General features: G+C 41.9%; 3 protein-coding genes across 3 annotated transcripts in view; 1 reads left to right on the forward strand and 2 right to left on the reverse strand.

Moving 5' to 3' along the window:
- The window catches only part of UTP20 (UTP20 small subunit processome component), a 63,765-nt gene extending 60,944 nt beyond the window's left edge, over positions 1 to 2,821 (forward strand). The window contains exons 59-62 of the mRNA XM_039703996.1: positions 10 to 276; positions 960 to 1,086; positions 1,920 to 2,065; positions 2,419 to 2,821. Coding sequence (XP_039559930.1) covers positions 10 to 276; positions 960 to 1,086; positions 1,920 to 2,065; positions 2,419 to 2,574 — 696 coding nt within the window. The 3' untranslated portion in view covers positions 2,575 to 2,821. The remainder of the gene's footprint in view (positions 1 to 9; positions 277 to 959; positions 1,087 to 1,919; positions 2,066 to 2,418) is intronic.
- A 425-nt stretch (positions 2,822 to 3,246) lies between these two features.
- ARL1 (ADP ribosylation factor like GTPase 1) lies at positions 3,247 to 9,637 on the reverse strand. The gene is made up of 6 exons (XM_039703997.1): positions 9,369 to 9,637; positions 7,324 to 7,461; positions 5,829 to 5,910; positions 4,742 to 4,853; positions 3,804 to 3,982; positions 3,247 to 3,617 (listed from the first exon to the last, which is right to left on the reverse strand). The coding sequence occupies exons 1-6, from the start codon at positions 9,370 to 9,372 to the stop codon at positions 3,587 to 3,589; spliced, it is 546 nt and encodes a 181-aa protein (XP_039559931.1). The 5' UTR covers positions 9,373 to 9,637; the 3' UTR covers positions 3,247 to 3,586.
- A 483-nt stretch (positions 9,638 to 10,120) lies between these two features.
- NUP205 (nucleoporin 205) overlaps positions 10,121 to 14,319 on the reverse strand; it is a 45,672-nt gene continuing 41,473 nt past the window's right edge. The window contains exons 40-43 of the mRNA XM_039704156.1: positions 13,906 to 14,029; positions 12,939 to 13,067; positions 12,092 to 12,165; positions 10,121 to 11,026 (exon numbers count right to left, since the gene is read on the reverse strand). Of these exons, the coding sequence (XP_039560090.1) occupies positions 10,874 to 11,026; positions 12,092 to 12,165; positions 12,939 to 13,067; positions 13,906 to 14,029 (480 nt within the window). The 3' untranslated portion in view covers positions 10,121 to 10,873. The remainder of the gene's footprint in view (positions 11,027 to 12,091; positions 12,166 to 12,938; positions 13,068 to 13,905; positions 14,030 to 14,319) is intronic.

The following is a 14,319-nucleotide window of genomic DNA, read 5'->3' on the forward strand; positions in this document are numbered from 1 at the left end:
ACACTTCAGGTTATAAAGAATTTACTCTTTGTGGCCAAAGTTGTTTACTTGCTAGCCCCAGCCTCACAAGACAATAAAGAGGCAGATGGAGAACTCGGGTGTGAAGTGGAAGAGCAGGAGGTCTCAGAGGATGAGAGAGATAATTCTGCTCAAGGAGAAGAAGAAAGAGAGGACACGCAAGAGAAAGGCCAGCCAGCCACACTGCTGTGGTTAATGAAGAAGCTCTCTGTCATGGTGAAGAGAGAAGCAGCATATTCCCCTAAGGTCCCTTTAAAGGTAAGAACAGTGTTAGTTCCACTGCTTTTGATGAGGGGGCACTTCTAGGATAGTGTTGCTCTGGCTCTTTGCTTTCAGGGGACAAAGTGCAGCTGTGAGCTGGCACTGAAGCAAGGATTAGTAGGTGCTGAAGAAACAAGCCTTTCATTTTGGGGTTCTCAGGAAAGGGTTGTGCCAGTCTGATTCTTGCTAATGCTTCCAACCTTCTGCGGGGTGGCAGAAGAGTGGTAAACCCCAAGGCACCAAGCTGAAGAGAACAGAGCAGTGCCTTTGAATTCCCAAGAGTGCTAGGCTCCTGCAGGCAGGGATTGGCAGTATGGAGCAACTTGCTAGGACAAGGGGAGGGGACCTGTGGGAGAGCATCGCGAAAAGCACTGTGGTTCCCTATGGTGCAGTTGGGTTGAGCTTTTGTGTCTTCAGTTGCCTCAGTTGAAGACAGTGAGAACGGACCTGTTGTTCAAAATGCCAACAGCTGCCAGCCCAGTCCCAGCTCACACAACAGGGGTTGTGTCTCTCTACAGGCTGTACTTAGATGCAGTAAAACCTTGAAACAGCAGTGAGTTTGTGACAGCAGTGTCTAAAACAACACCTGCTGTGTTGTACAGTGATGCGTGGCTCTAGAAGCAATTCAGTTAGGAATCTTCCAGTTTTCCTTACTTCATATCCCACACACTTCCTTTCAGAGAAGCTGCATCTTTAAGTTCCTGGGAGCAATCTCAGTGGATCTGGGGCAAGACAGGATCAAGCCCTATCTTCCAACAATTCTCGCCCCTCTGTACAGGGAGCTGAACAGCAACTATGCAGAGCAAGGTAAGGGATTTCCCTCACAAAGAGGAATGTGCCTCACAGCTATGCCCCAGCACAAACACTGCCTGCCATTCCTTTTGTCTGTTGAGGCATTGATACGATCATCAGTGAATTTCGCTTGCTTGCTGTCTAACCAAAATATCAGGAAGGGAGGAAAGTGTATGTCTGCTGAAATAGAAATCTGTATGTTCAAAGACTGGAATGAAGTTAGACATGCTCCTGTGTTCAAGTGGGTAAAGCTTGAGCATGTGGTGTAGTGGGAAAGGTGTAGTACTCAAGGGTGGGCTCATGGTGGCAAGACTTAAGAGTCCTTGCTGAGAGTAACCTGGAAGAACTGTTTGAGAGACCAAGGGAAGTATTTGCCCTGCTCTCAGTTTTCCCTTAGCATCTCTTTGTAGCCTTTTTTCACCCACAGTAACTTTTTTTCCTCCCAGTGATTGTGGTGAATATATTGCCACGAAGTAGTGATTCCAACAATTAAGCCAGCCCTTGTTCTGCTTACCAAGGATGCTGACTGGAATTATCTTTATTTCCAACAAAGCTTATTTCACTAGAAGCCTAGTGGCTATATATAGAAAGCCACTTGTAATTACCTTTGGGATGACTTCACACTTCTAAAAATTTTTTTTGCTTCTCAGTAGTGTTTTTTTGTTTGTTTGCTGGTTGAAAAGCCACTCTCTGGAAAAGCTGGTGAAGCACCAGATTTCACAGGCACCAGTTTGGGCAAGGTTTATCAGTGCAGCCATCCTTTATTAAAGAAAGAGGAATCAATATTGTGCTCTTGGCTTTCATTTCATATGCCGAAAAAATTAAGTATGTCAATTTTGTTTTAATAGATCCAACACTGAAGAACCTCTCCCAGGAAATCATAGACCTTCTCAAGAAGTTAGTGGGGCTGGAGGCCTTTTCGCTGGCCTTTTCTTCTGTGCAAAAACAGGCCAACCAGAAAAGAGCAATGAGGAAAAAGCAGAGGGCTTTGCAGGTAAGATTCCACCTTCTCCTGAGAGAAAAAGAAATAGGGCTTCTCTAAAAGCTTGCGAGATGCCCAGGAAGGGGAGTTTGAGGAAGAACTTCATCCTTAATTAGGACAGTTTCATCAGTTCCTTTACAAACTTGAAAGAAGCTGTGTATGATTGGCCTCTTGAACAGGTTCTGGCTGACAGGGATGGTTTCCTGCTTACCTGAAGGGCAAAGCAGCCTGAATACCCTCAGTTTTGAGGAACCCAACAACACCCATGTGTTATCTTAGCAGTCACCAGTTTGTCGGAAGTTCATGATTTTTACAGGAACTGCTGTAAGTTGTCAATGAACTAACAATGTACTGTTTTTCCTTAGACTGTAGCAAATCCTGACATTGCTGCAAGGAGGAAGCTGAAGAGACATAAGAATAAAGCAGAAACCAGGAAGAGAAAAATAGAATCCCTGCGTCCTATGTACAAGGCCAAGCGACATCGAAGTAATGCACTAAAAGATTTGGCAATGGTGGAATGAAAAGGGTTTTCCTTCCTGGAGGATTAATTTATGAAAAATAATACTGAGTTAAAGAACTAATGATTGTTTTAAAAAGGACTTGCATATTTCAATTGTATTTATTAATATTTTTATGTCCTTTTTCAGCAAGGATCTTAAATAAAAACTTCTAAATTTTTTCCAAACCTGTATATTTACAGGAACATGTACAGTTGAACGGGCAACAACTATGATATTTTATATTAAATTTTACTTCATTTGTAAGAAATGGGTTCTGTGATGACTGCATTCCTGTCTGTGAACACAGTGGTCCTGGAGAGACAAGTCTGCCTTCTGACTTTGACTTGGCCTTCAGTTTCTGCAGCTATCCTGAGCTACTTACCTGTCACTTCTGGCTAAGACGAGAGTGCAGGAACAACAGCTCATGAAGGTGGAAGTTAAATTCAAGTTATGAATCAAGTTCCCCTGATGTGCCTGGGCATTAGTGTGTGCTGAAGACATTGGTTTTCCTTTCAGACACCTACTGAATGCCATGTTGGCAGCCAGAGGTGCACTACTTGTGCTCTCTTGCCGTACTTCACTGTAACAGTGTCTGCACTGAAGGTGCACCTCTGCAGGTGGCTGCTGGAACTGGCAGCACTTGGACTTGTTTCTGTAAAGCAAGCAGCCTCTAGGAAGCAACACACCCATGGGTAGAGCTGACAGTTCCAGATTTTATTAGTGTTCTACCTACACCAATATGCTGACCACCAAAGGAAGGGGGGATGACAAAAAAAAACCACCAACTTTCTCAGCCAGTAAGACTTTCATACAAATTAACATAAGTACATTCTTTAAACAAAAAGAAAGAAATGGCGTATCATAATGTACACATTCACTTATTTCAGTTTTACAATTGAAGAGAGGCATCCACATTACAGAAGTCAAATTCAAATCTGTCCTATTTACAAGTATCTGTGGCCTGAAAATACTTAACTGCAGAAAGGAGGGTTCTGGCTATAGCTGACACGTCCTTGCACTGGTCAGTTTTGTATCACTGCCTGCTCTTCAAGGCCTCCACCAACCTAGGAAAAAGTTTAAGTCAGTTTACTGAAAAGTCATTTCAATTCTGCTGAAATACTTCCAGCAGAAAACCATTCTTCTAATGTGTACTCTTTTACATCAGACTATACAAATCCAGTCTTACTAAAAAAAACTCCAAAGGTGTTAAATTAGGCATCTGAATGAAGCATAACTAGACTGGTACTCACCATTCCATGGCTTCATCAAGCCCTGTGCCTTTAGTTGCAGAGGTTTTGAATATCTGCCATTTTCGGTCCTTCAAAGCTGGTAAGCCAAGGGCATTTGCCATTTCTGTGGGAGTCATGGCCTGTTCCATGTCCTGTTTATTTGCAAACACCACCAAAATGGCTTTCTTCAGCTCTTCTTCCTAAAAAGAAGAGAAATCATGGAAATTGATGCAGAGACTTCTGTGGAATTTATTTAAGGATAGAGAACCTATATAATAAAAGACATAATATTTAAATATCTTTAATATTTTTATATTAAAATCTAATATTAAAAATATAATAAAAACTTCAGCAGCTCTTAATTATTTTGTTTGCTGATTTCTGTTCTGTAGAAAATTCTTCAGTGAAAGAATGGTGTTTATTTTCAATTCCAGTATGATACCCTATAGGAGCAGTTTCAAAACATGGCAGTCCCAAGTTACAAAACAAGCTGGTAGCTGGATTTAACAAGGCACATTAAATGAGCTTGCAGGTATTTTGGGCAACAAGGCAAGACAGAGAAAGGAAGTGTTGCTCAACTCATCTTACTTCTATTACCTTGTTCTACATTTGTTATTCAGCTTCAAAACATTGTAGATACTAATTACTGTCAACCCTTCAGGGCTTGATCTTGCCACACTGCAGTACTGAGCAGCTGTCCTGGCAGGTAAATTTTCATATGACTGCAAGGCTACATGAAATTAACTGTCCACAGAATGCTGCACAAACCCATGAAATACCTGCAGAGTATTCAGTGCTTTTTCAGTCAGAAGTGCTGCATCGGCTATGCTGAGGGCTGAAGTTTCATAAGTGAAATTGAGCTTCACTTGGTTCACTGAATCAAATTTCATATTCACTCAAAAAAAAAGTTTTAGTTTTTCAATTTGTTTTACTGATGACTGTGATCCTTGTTTTCTTACCTCTAACATAGCAACAAGCTCTGATTTTGAAGTGCCAATTCTGTCTCGATCACAGCTGTCCACTACATAAATGACAGCATCTGTGTTGGAATAGTAACACCGCCAGTAGGGCCTGCAGAGGAGAGAGAAGTTCCAGTCATGTCATTTGCATGTTAGCAGTTCTTTTTAGCTAGATAATTAAAAACAGATCACCCAGAGGAAGTAAAAATTGTCCCTGGGGTGAAAAGCCCCAGGAGGCAAGTAGACTTCTTCAAGAGGCTACAAAAACTAACAGACAGTACAAACACTCTCTGAGGCAGAAAAAAAAAAAAAAAAAGCCCAACACAAAGCAAATTAAGAAGTAACTTGAAAACAGAGAAAGAACAGACATGCTGGGGACAGATTTATTTGGGAATCAGACTGCAGGACATCAGGTCCATAACTGAGGGACAGGAAAGCAAAGAAAGTTTAAAGACGTAAGCATCTGCATTGGTCACCGAAGAAGGGTCACCAGAGAAATATTAAATGAATAATTAATACAGGCAAGCAATTAACAAGGATCAAGACAAACCATCTTTTTCAGAATTACTGTACTGAAACTAAAAAGGGAAGGAACCTTGATCTCACTAACTGCACCTTCCTTACTAGCTAACTACACTGCACCTTGCTACTAAGCACTGAAAAAAGAATCACAAGGGGATCATACAGGGGTACTGTTAATGACTCATTACAAAACTCGTGAAGCTTGCTAAAAAATTACCATCTATACCTAAATCCAACTTCACTACTCTTAAGAATGCAAAGCTAGGAACTATCTTTCTCGGTTTTTATCATCCCCTCTATTCTTTCTCAAAATGCTATTCAATTGCCTACTACCCTAATAAATTTGTTTTTCAAAGCAAAACTGAATACAAATGAAAACACTGGCTTGTTTTTTTCCAATCTGTAGCACATCACAGGTTTTACAAACTCAATTCCATTAGATGAAAATGCTCTCCTGAGAATGGGCTTTTTAAAACTTAACCAATTTTCAGAAGTGTCTCCTATGAGAATTTCAAGAACTTGGCACTTTTTGGGGAAAGATAATTGACTTTAAGAAATCTATTACCTTATGCTTGTCTGTCCTCCTAAATCCCAGACTTGAAATTTCAGATTCTTGTAGGTCACCGTCTCAACATTGAAGCCAATGGCTGAAACAAAGTTAAACAATTTCACCGTTGGTGATTTTCCTGTTTTTCTGAAGAATATCACAGCACTCAGTTTAAGATTTTTAGACCTGAAAATTTCAGTAGCTGCATAATGAAGTTCATGCCCTTTGAAAAGCTACCCAAACAAACATGACTCAAAATAATGCAGAAATATTTCTTTGGTACTAATAAAACCACATTGTAAACATATTGTAGAGATTTTTAAGAAATGCTAAGGTTGTTAAAAATCAACAGTAGTGTGTCTGAAATCACCAAAAGAAACAGAGCAAGGGTTAAAGAAATGGCCTGCTGTGGGATATTTTTAAGAAATGCTAAGATTGTTAAAAATCAACAGTCTGAAATCACCAAAAGAAACAGAGCAAGGGTTAAAGAAATGGCCTGCTGTGATAACTAAGTACACAACTGACAGCAAGAGAGCACCAAGGAATGTGTCCTTCTGTCCACACAAGGTCTGCACTCTTAAAAGAGCCACAGCAGAACCAAAGCAGAACCAACTTCTCAGGAGAGGACTCAATACTGATGTCTGGAAGATGGCAACAAGGCTGCAGTATCACATACGTCATTCCTTGTCCTGCCAGCCCAGAGAAACACAGCACAACAGGCACAGGCTGCTTAAAATTTATGGAGGCTGAAATAAGCAAAACCCTCAGGCAAAAAGATTATGTCCCAGCAAACTGTTGGCTTCTAAAAAAAGTAATAGAGGCCTGAGCAAAGTCAGACTCAGGAGGAACACAACAGATATGACAGGGACATAAAAAAGTCAAGCATCCGTTGTCCTTCATGTTACACAGAGCCACCATGGCCAGAATACTTGGGCACACGCACTGGGTGGGTGTGGCTGCTTGAATGCCAAGACAAGTGGTGAAATCACTTGCATTTTTTTAAACAAGCATCATCTTCTCCCTTGAAACCTCACATTGAGTTTTGTTGCATTTTCTACAGAATGTAAAGTTAAATCATCTGATTTCTTCTTCTCCATGTTAAACAAAAGTGTTTATAGAACCTTTGTCAAAAAAGAAAAGGTACACCATCCTATGTACAGCAACAATGATCTCTGAAGTTCACCAAATAGCTACACTTGGAACCAAAAGAATTACACAGTCCACAGTCACCATCTACTGAATGCTGACCTATCACAAATAGCCTGTGAAATCATGCTAACAATCTTCAGGTCAAATGCTTTTTGCATTTTGCAGGGCAGCATAAAATATCCTTTTGTAATATTTTTATCCAAGAAAAGTTCTTCAATACAACAGTGCAAGGCTCCCACAATGTAAGGTCCTTTTGTATATGAAGGAAGCATGTAGTAAGTTCAGCTGGCAAAGTTTATGTGTCAGAGCTACAGGCAAATCTCAGGCTCCTGGGAAATATTCTCCCTGTGGGCAGATCACTTACTCGGGATGGTGGTAACAACTTCTCCAACCTGTAACCTGTAGAGAATGGTTGTTTTTCCTGCTCCATCCAGCCCCAGGATGAGAATCCTCATCTCTCGAGTTCCGAACAAACTGGAAAAGATGGTGGAGAAGAAGCCCCCTACAAAAACCAGAAGAGAAAGACATTTCAATGTCAGCCAGCTCTCTGGAGGATACGCACATGTCTTGGCCTACAAGACATTTCTCTTCTCCAGTGAAAAGCACAAGTCCAGGTTGTTGCTGAGATGGCTGTGTGCTCAACACAAAGGCAGACAGACAGACCTCATTTCTTACTGGCCTACAAGACATTTCTCTTTTCCAGTGAAAAGCACAAGTCCAGGTTGTTGCTGAGATGGCTGTGTGCTCAACAACATCATGTCCTCCTGGTTTATGCTGCCATTTTATGATTTTATGGTAGCTCACTCCAGCAAATCACATTGCAGCAGCACCAAATCTCACTGCAGTTACAATTTTATTTTTTCCTTTTCTCTCATTTGCCAAAATATGAGTCATCTTCTTTTTGGCTTGTAGCAGACTCTACCTTTTCAGTGCCAGAGACTACCAAGGGCCAAAAGAAGCCTGAAAGAATTCAGCATCAGAAGATGTTTATGGTCTTCCACAGGACCACCCTTTTTTTTTTCTCAAAATTAGGTATGTATCAGTAGGTAAACATTAAATCAGCTCATTACAACCAGCAAAGCTGCACCAAATCAAGTATGTTAATGCTACAGAGAAGTCTAGCAGCTGATTTTAAAAGTCCTTCTTGTTCTGTTTTTCAAAACTGGCTTGTCCCAGCATCTCATTTATTCTCTAAATGCATGCAAGAGTACTTGTGGCCAGGCTAATATCTGATTTATGCCTACTAGATTTTTATTCACAGAAAGAATATTGATGTTCTAAGCCAGAAACAATTACTTTTTTCCCAAAGACTTTTGTAACAAACATATCTAATGTTAAATCACAACTTTGTAAATACACTTAAAGCCCGCAAAAGGTAATGAAACATCCTACAAGCCAGAATCACTGACAACACTGATAAATATGTCAGAGATAAATTAAGAAGATTTGCAACCAAAATCTTACTGAAAGATGTTCTGATAAAAATGATTCCCTGTTTGCCTATTTAGGCATCTGCTTTTCCAGGGAAAGGAGGAAGCAAAGCTTCTACTTCAGAAGGAACTCAGACTGATAACAGGTTGCTTTATTTCTTCTAAGCCCATCCCACCACAGAAGCCATACACGCTACAGACCTGGAAAACAAGGAGAAGGTGTAAGGGACCATCAGCTGCCAGTCTGCACAGTGCTGCTCATGGCATCTCTTACTGCCAGGCAGGCAAATAACCTTAAGAGAACTGAGCTGGAAAACGGTATTTGAATAGAAACATCACAAATAGGAGGTTACCACTGGTTGCATGGAGGCCTAAGGTACAAAAAATCTTTCAGTCGGTAACTTCGCTTGCCGCCAGACACCTCTCACTCCCTCTTTTTATATGCTACTCTGTATGTTTTCCCCACACTAAAACACTGCTCAAATACCACCTGCAACAGGACAGGCTCACCTTAATCACTCAACCCCCACATTCAGGGCCTCTCTTTAACACACCCTCTACTTCATTTCTAGTCTGCAGGACCTCCTCTCCTAATCCGCTCCTTATCAGCAGCCCATTACAGACTCGACTCAGAGTTGAACTTTGCCAGGTGTCAGGAGCACAGAAGCCTGCGGGTATGACCGCACACACCCTCCTGCCGCTGCCGGGACGATTCGCCATCGCACGGCAGCTCCAGCGCGGCCCGCGGGCAGGGCCCGGCCTGAGGGCAGGCGGGCATCGCCCAAGCGCGGCCCTCAGCCCCGCTCTGCCGCCGCCGGCGGGCAGGAGCCGTGCCTCCCGCGGGAGGGCTCGGCACCGACCCGTCCGCCGGTGCCCCCCGCGGGAGGGCTCGGCCCCTACCCGCCCCCGCCTCCACGGCCGCCGGGAGGGGTCGCGATGGACGGGCCCCTCGGGCCGCCGCTCCCCGCCCGCTCCTCACCCATGTCGAGCCGCTCCGCCGGCGCTCCGGCCCGCCCCGCTCCGCTGCCCTCGCCGCGCTGGCCCTGCCGCCGCCGCCCGGCTCCACGTCGAACGCCGCGGCGAGTAAATAAAGCGCTCCGCGCCCGCCGCCGTTTCGACACACGGAGCCCGGCTGCGCCCCCGGCGCGGAGAGAACGGTGTGGGAGCGGGACCCTCCCCGCGCCCCCCCCGGACAGCCCGGGCGGGAATCAGAGCGGGGATGAAGGTCTGCGGAATAAAATCCGCGGCCCCGGGGCCGGCGCGTGGCGAATCTGCGGCGGCGGGAGCGCGCGGGGGCGGGGCCGGCGGCGTCGCCGGGCCGGGGCCTCCCCGCCCCGAGAGCCGGGCGGCGAACGGGAGCCACACAGAACGGGAGCCCGCGGAGCCAGCACCCTTCTTGGATCGGAGACTGGTTCTCTCCAGTGGGGGAGAAACAAGAAACATTCCCTGCTGGAAGTGAACAAAGTCCGCTGTGTAAGACACTGATACCAAGCTGCTCCTGTGGATTAGCTAACACGCCTCACCTGACAGCAGCACTGTCATCATCGCTGCATAAAAATGATGTCATCCATGTAATTAGGTTGTGCAGATAAGTAAATATAAACTCATAAAAATTTGGAACTATTACATAAGGAAGACTCAGAGGAAACAATGTAAAACATGAACTGGGCCGTAAGCTCAGACTGAGTTAAGGGAGAAGTGCAACAGATCGCATGTCAATAATCAATGATTACACTTTTTTTAATAGCTTTTTTTACAGAAGATACAAGACATGAAAGTCTCAGAGGAGAATAACCTAACTATAGAACCAACCTACCATTTACGATTACTGGCTCCCGCCCCATGCACTTTATTCTGTCCTTATACTAGAGTTGCAGCAAGAAACCACAGAAACCTTTACTCCCCCCAGCCACAAGAACCAAACCTATAGCAGTTACCTTCCATGACTTTTATCACTTTTCTCATTTAAACTTGTTGAAAGAGAAGCAGCTCGTACTTCTTCCAGCTGAAAAAAGGCAGGACGAGGGGGAGCAGAAATTAGCAGTTCACAGTGCAAAATGAATCTAAAATCCACACCACTGTAATCAGTCTGCAAGGGATGACACGTGAACTCTATGGTTTCATTAAATCTCTGTGTGAAACAGGAACAGCACAGACAGATGTTTTAGTTTTCTCTGAAAGCATCCACAAATGTAGTATCATCACAGCTGCAAAACTTCCTGTTTCCTTGAGGCCCTCCATTAGAATTCTTTCTTGCTTGAAATTTTATATTATTCATAACTCAGTCAAGAACAATCTTTTATTTTTTATGTCAAGTTGGAAGCAGTAGGAAAGAATACACAAAACTCATCCACAGGGATAAAAAAAAGTAACAAAATAATTTTGGCAGTACTTAGAAAACGTTCGATCTACAAAATGCAATGATCCAGAAGGCCTGCCCTAGTACACAGCTTCACTGGGCAAGCAGCATGTACCAAGTGTCTTTTAGGTCCTTGATATCCTTAGGAGACCACGGATACGTCTAACGAGAGCTTGAATAAAGGTGTACCGCGAGCGAATCTTGGAATATAAACCTTCGATGTCCAGGAGCTTCTTCTGCAGAGATTCACCAAAGCTGTTTGTGGCTTCAATCTGAAGCTGAGAAACAGAGATTTGATGCAGTCATCAATACAAAAATCTTTTCTTCCTGAAATGCCAGCTTATCATCCACTGCCTGTCAACCCCTTCACTATGATTTATTCTCTGACCTGCTTTCCAAAGAATGGGTTTTTCTGACTTCTCTAATAAGTACTACTTATTCTGCTTTAGCAATGATTTGCTATAATTCAGCTTCTTCACTCAGGGTCCTACAAACACATCTTCCAATTAAAATTTTCCTAGACCTTTAAGGACTCTTTAGAGAATCCATGTGCACCAACAACATTTTTTCATTAATGCGTATGTAAAGAGTCACTGAATTAACTACATTTTAAGTATTTTACCAAGATGATACTGTACACTTTACTTTTGAACAAACAAGATTAATGACACATGCCCCATCACAAAACACACAGCAACTTTTCGTACAGTTCTAGATCTTATAAAGGTACTTGAGACTGCTGTTTTGAAGAACAGTTGTTTTCTGCATAGTCATAGAAATGTCAGTAGGATTTATTAATATCTTTTTTTTCCTGCCACCTCTGCATCAAATTTATGCAAGCTATTTTATTTCTGTGTAAGCTGAAATTACTTCTATTCTAACATTCTCATTTTATAGTCTCCTGAGTTCCGTTTTGATCTCATTTCTCTATAGCCTAGCTGAATAGAGAACATTGTGAACAGTTTGATCACAGAAAATTGAGAAACTTGCCCTCATATGGCAGGTCTTTCAAGGATATCTAGTGTTTTTGGAAAGCTGTTTTTAAAAAACCATTTGACTGTGGTTGGTAAGAGAAAAAGAATGATTACATTAAAAGTATAGCTCATTTTTAACTTAACTCTTCATATTAAGATTCAAACATATGTACACAGCAGCAAAAGTGCCACCTGTTTCACAATATTTTTCAAAACAATTTTGTAATGCTTCACTAATCCTAGATTAAGTTCTATGCTGTTGGTGTTACTGCAGGTTGTTCAGAAGTAGGAAAACAACAATCAGACTGTTTCTAATTGCTGCAGGGCAGCCAGGAGCCTTCTGTAGCCTGCAGCACTGTCACACCTCACCTGGTCTATATCGTGCTGGCTTACTCGATTCAGTCCACTACTGAAATCCAAGCTTGGCTCTGAACCAAAGGAATCTGGCAATAGAAAACAAGATGTTAAAATTGTGTTGGCTGCTCCACACTATCTCTGTATCAAGTCATATAACAAATTTTAAAGTGTTCCAATTTGATCCAAAAGTAAACTTACGCATTAGAAATTACACTAATTTTTTGACTTAAATGACTTAGAGAAAATACATAAAGAGTGAGTCATAAATAATTCTGATGACACAACATGGCACTTTAAGCAAAAGACTCTTCCACAAATCCATTCTCCCTGCTTCCTTCCATTTCTTTCTTTGTTTTGAAGCTGAAATTTTTTTCAGCAGAGGATAAAATCCTCTGCTGAATCAGTGGTGGCTATAATTCTAAACATACTTTTAAAACCACCAATATTAACTTTACTTCATCATTTCATCTTCAATGATATTGAAATATTTTCCTATAAACTATTTTGGATCACTTATCTGATTGTATTAGCTGAACTTCAATTAGTTTGAAGAGGCAGAAATTTTAAAAAACAGTTATTTTTACTTTCCTTTGGAGGTTATGTGTAATACACAAAACCTAGAAGTCTGTGAGTAAACAGTATCAGTATTGCTAATGCTCCTGTGGAATATCCAAAGGTATGCCATATTAAATATAAAAGGCAAGATACTAATAGTAGGAAATCAGCTTTAAAGCGTGCCAAATCCAAACAAAATTTCTTTTATTAAATATAAAAGGCAAGATACTAATAGTAGGAGATCAGCTTTAAAACTAATCACAATAAGTTATTCAAAGGCATTTTGATGCTTGAGAAATTTTACCTTGCAGCCTTCCTTTCTTAAATGACATCCTAGAGGACAGCAGCGGGTCTTGGGAGTCAGTGGGTGTGCAGTGCAGTAGGTAGTGTTCCAGATGGCGCCAGAGAATGAAGAGACATATTTCTATGATATCTGCAGACACATCTCAGTGAAGGACTCCAATTTGGTTGTCTTTGGATTGTACATTTACTGTATGAGCATATTTACACACTTAGAATCAGCTGAAGATGTCAGCTCAACCAGCTGTCACCTCCTTCACTGCCACAGCCCAGTGATGGATCGCTCACACTCACTGTCCTCATCACCCTGCAGAGCCTCAATCCAGCCCTCGGGAGGAGAGCAGAGTGTGGAGTGCTCTTGTGGTTTTTAAAGCTGCCTCAGCTGCACACAGTAAAGTAAAACTGAGGTTATAGAGCCAGGCATGGCAGGAACATCTTAGGCAACAACAGCAAAGTGTGCAAGAGCACATCTTTCCCAAGGAAAGTTGCAGAGGAAAATTCTGATCTGTTGAAGGCAATTCTTTTGTGCATGACTGGTTATTTCCATAGAATTACTGGTGTTTATGAGATTTAGGTTTATGCAAGGTTGGCTGTAAGACTACAAACTCCTATTATGACAGGCACATCAAAACTATTTTTCAAAGTAGTTTTTCCACCACACTTGGACATGTGTGAATGTTTATGGGGTCTGGACACTAAAACTGAAGAGCCGGGCTGTAACAATTCCTTTGTTGGCATATTGCACGAAGTCCTATCTGAGTTTCAAAACGGGAATTACTAACTTGAAAACCCTTACATTCTGGCAGTAGCAGAGCAATACCGTCGCAAGTTAATTGTCAGTATTTCAAATTTACTTTTTGCAAAGAATTTTTGTTCAAAGTGGTCAGAAATCCAAGTTAAAAAATGTTGTTTCTAGCTCTCTGCTTTTCTGGATCATCACCTTGAGGGTCATTTCAATTTTAGAAGGATACAGGAACAGAGAGAGAGTAACTTGGCTCGGTTATTTATTAGTTTCACCAGGCGCCGCCTTGCCAATACGTATTTTTGGGAAGTGGAAATCTTGTCAACCCCAGCTGGCATAACTGACTGACACAGCTGTGATGGGAAGAGAAAAAACAGAAAGACAGTAGCAAATTACAGAACATCAAGAGAAATAAGCAAATAAGATTACTTTCTAATATCTAGGAATTTTCTTCTAAGCTACTATTTCTTTACAACCTTGCTCTCTATTTTGAATTTGCATAACCTTGCTGACTAAAAAATGGAAAAATGAAACCTATCTCCAAGCATCTATAATGAAAGTCACAACTTTTACAAAGTTAAGCCAAATATTTTCCCTAAAGTTTTATATCACTTGTGCTACGGACCCCCTTCACCAACAGCAG

The sequence above is a fragment of the Passer montanus genome, unplaced genomic scaffold (genome assembly GCF_014805655.1).
Source record: "Passer montanus isolate IOZ18808 unplaced genomic scaffold, ASM1480565v1 scaffold17, whole genome shotgun sequence".
In the NCBI taxonomy this organism is placed as follows: domain Eukaryota; kingdom Metazoa; phylum Chordata; class Aves; order Passeriformes; family Passeridae; genus Passer; species Passer montanus.

Excerpts from the sequence above, each read along its gene's own strand:
- ARL1 (XM_039703997.1), bottom strand. Across the intron at positions 5,911-7,323 it reads AGTTGTTACCACCATCCCGA|CCATTGGCTTCAATGTTGAG; the intron begins GTAAGTGATCTG and ends ACTTTGTTTCAG. Across the intron at positions 4,854-5,828 it reads GGAGGACAGACAAGCATAAG|GCCCTACTGGCGGTGTTACT; the intron begins GTAATAGATTTC and ends TCTCCTCTGCAG.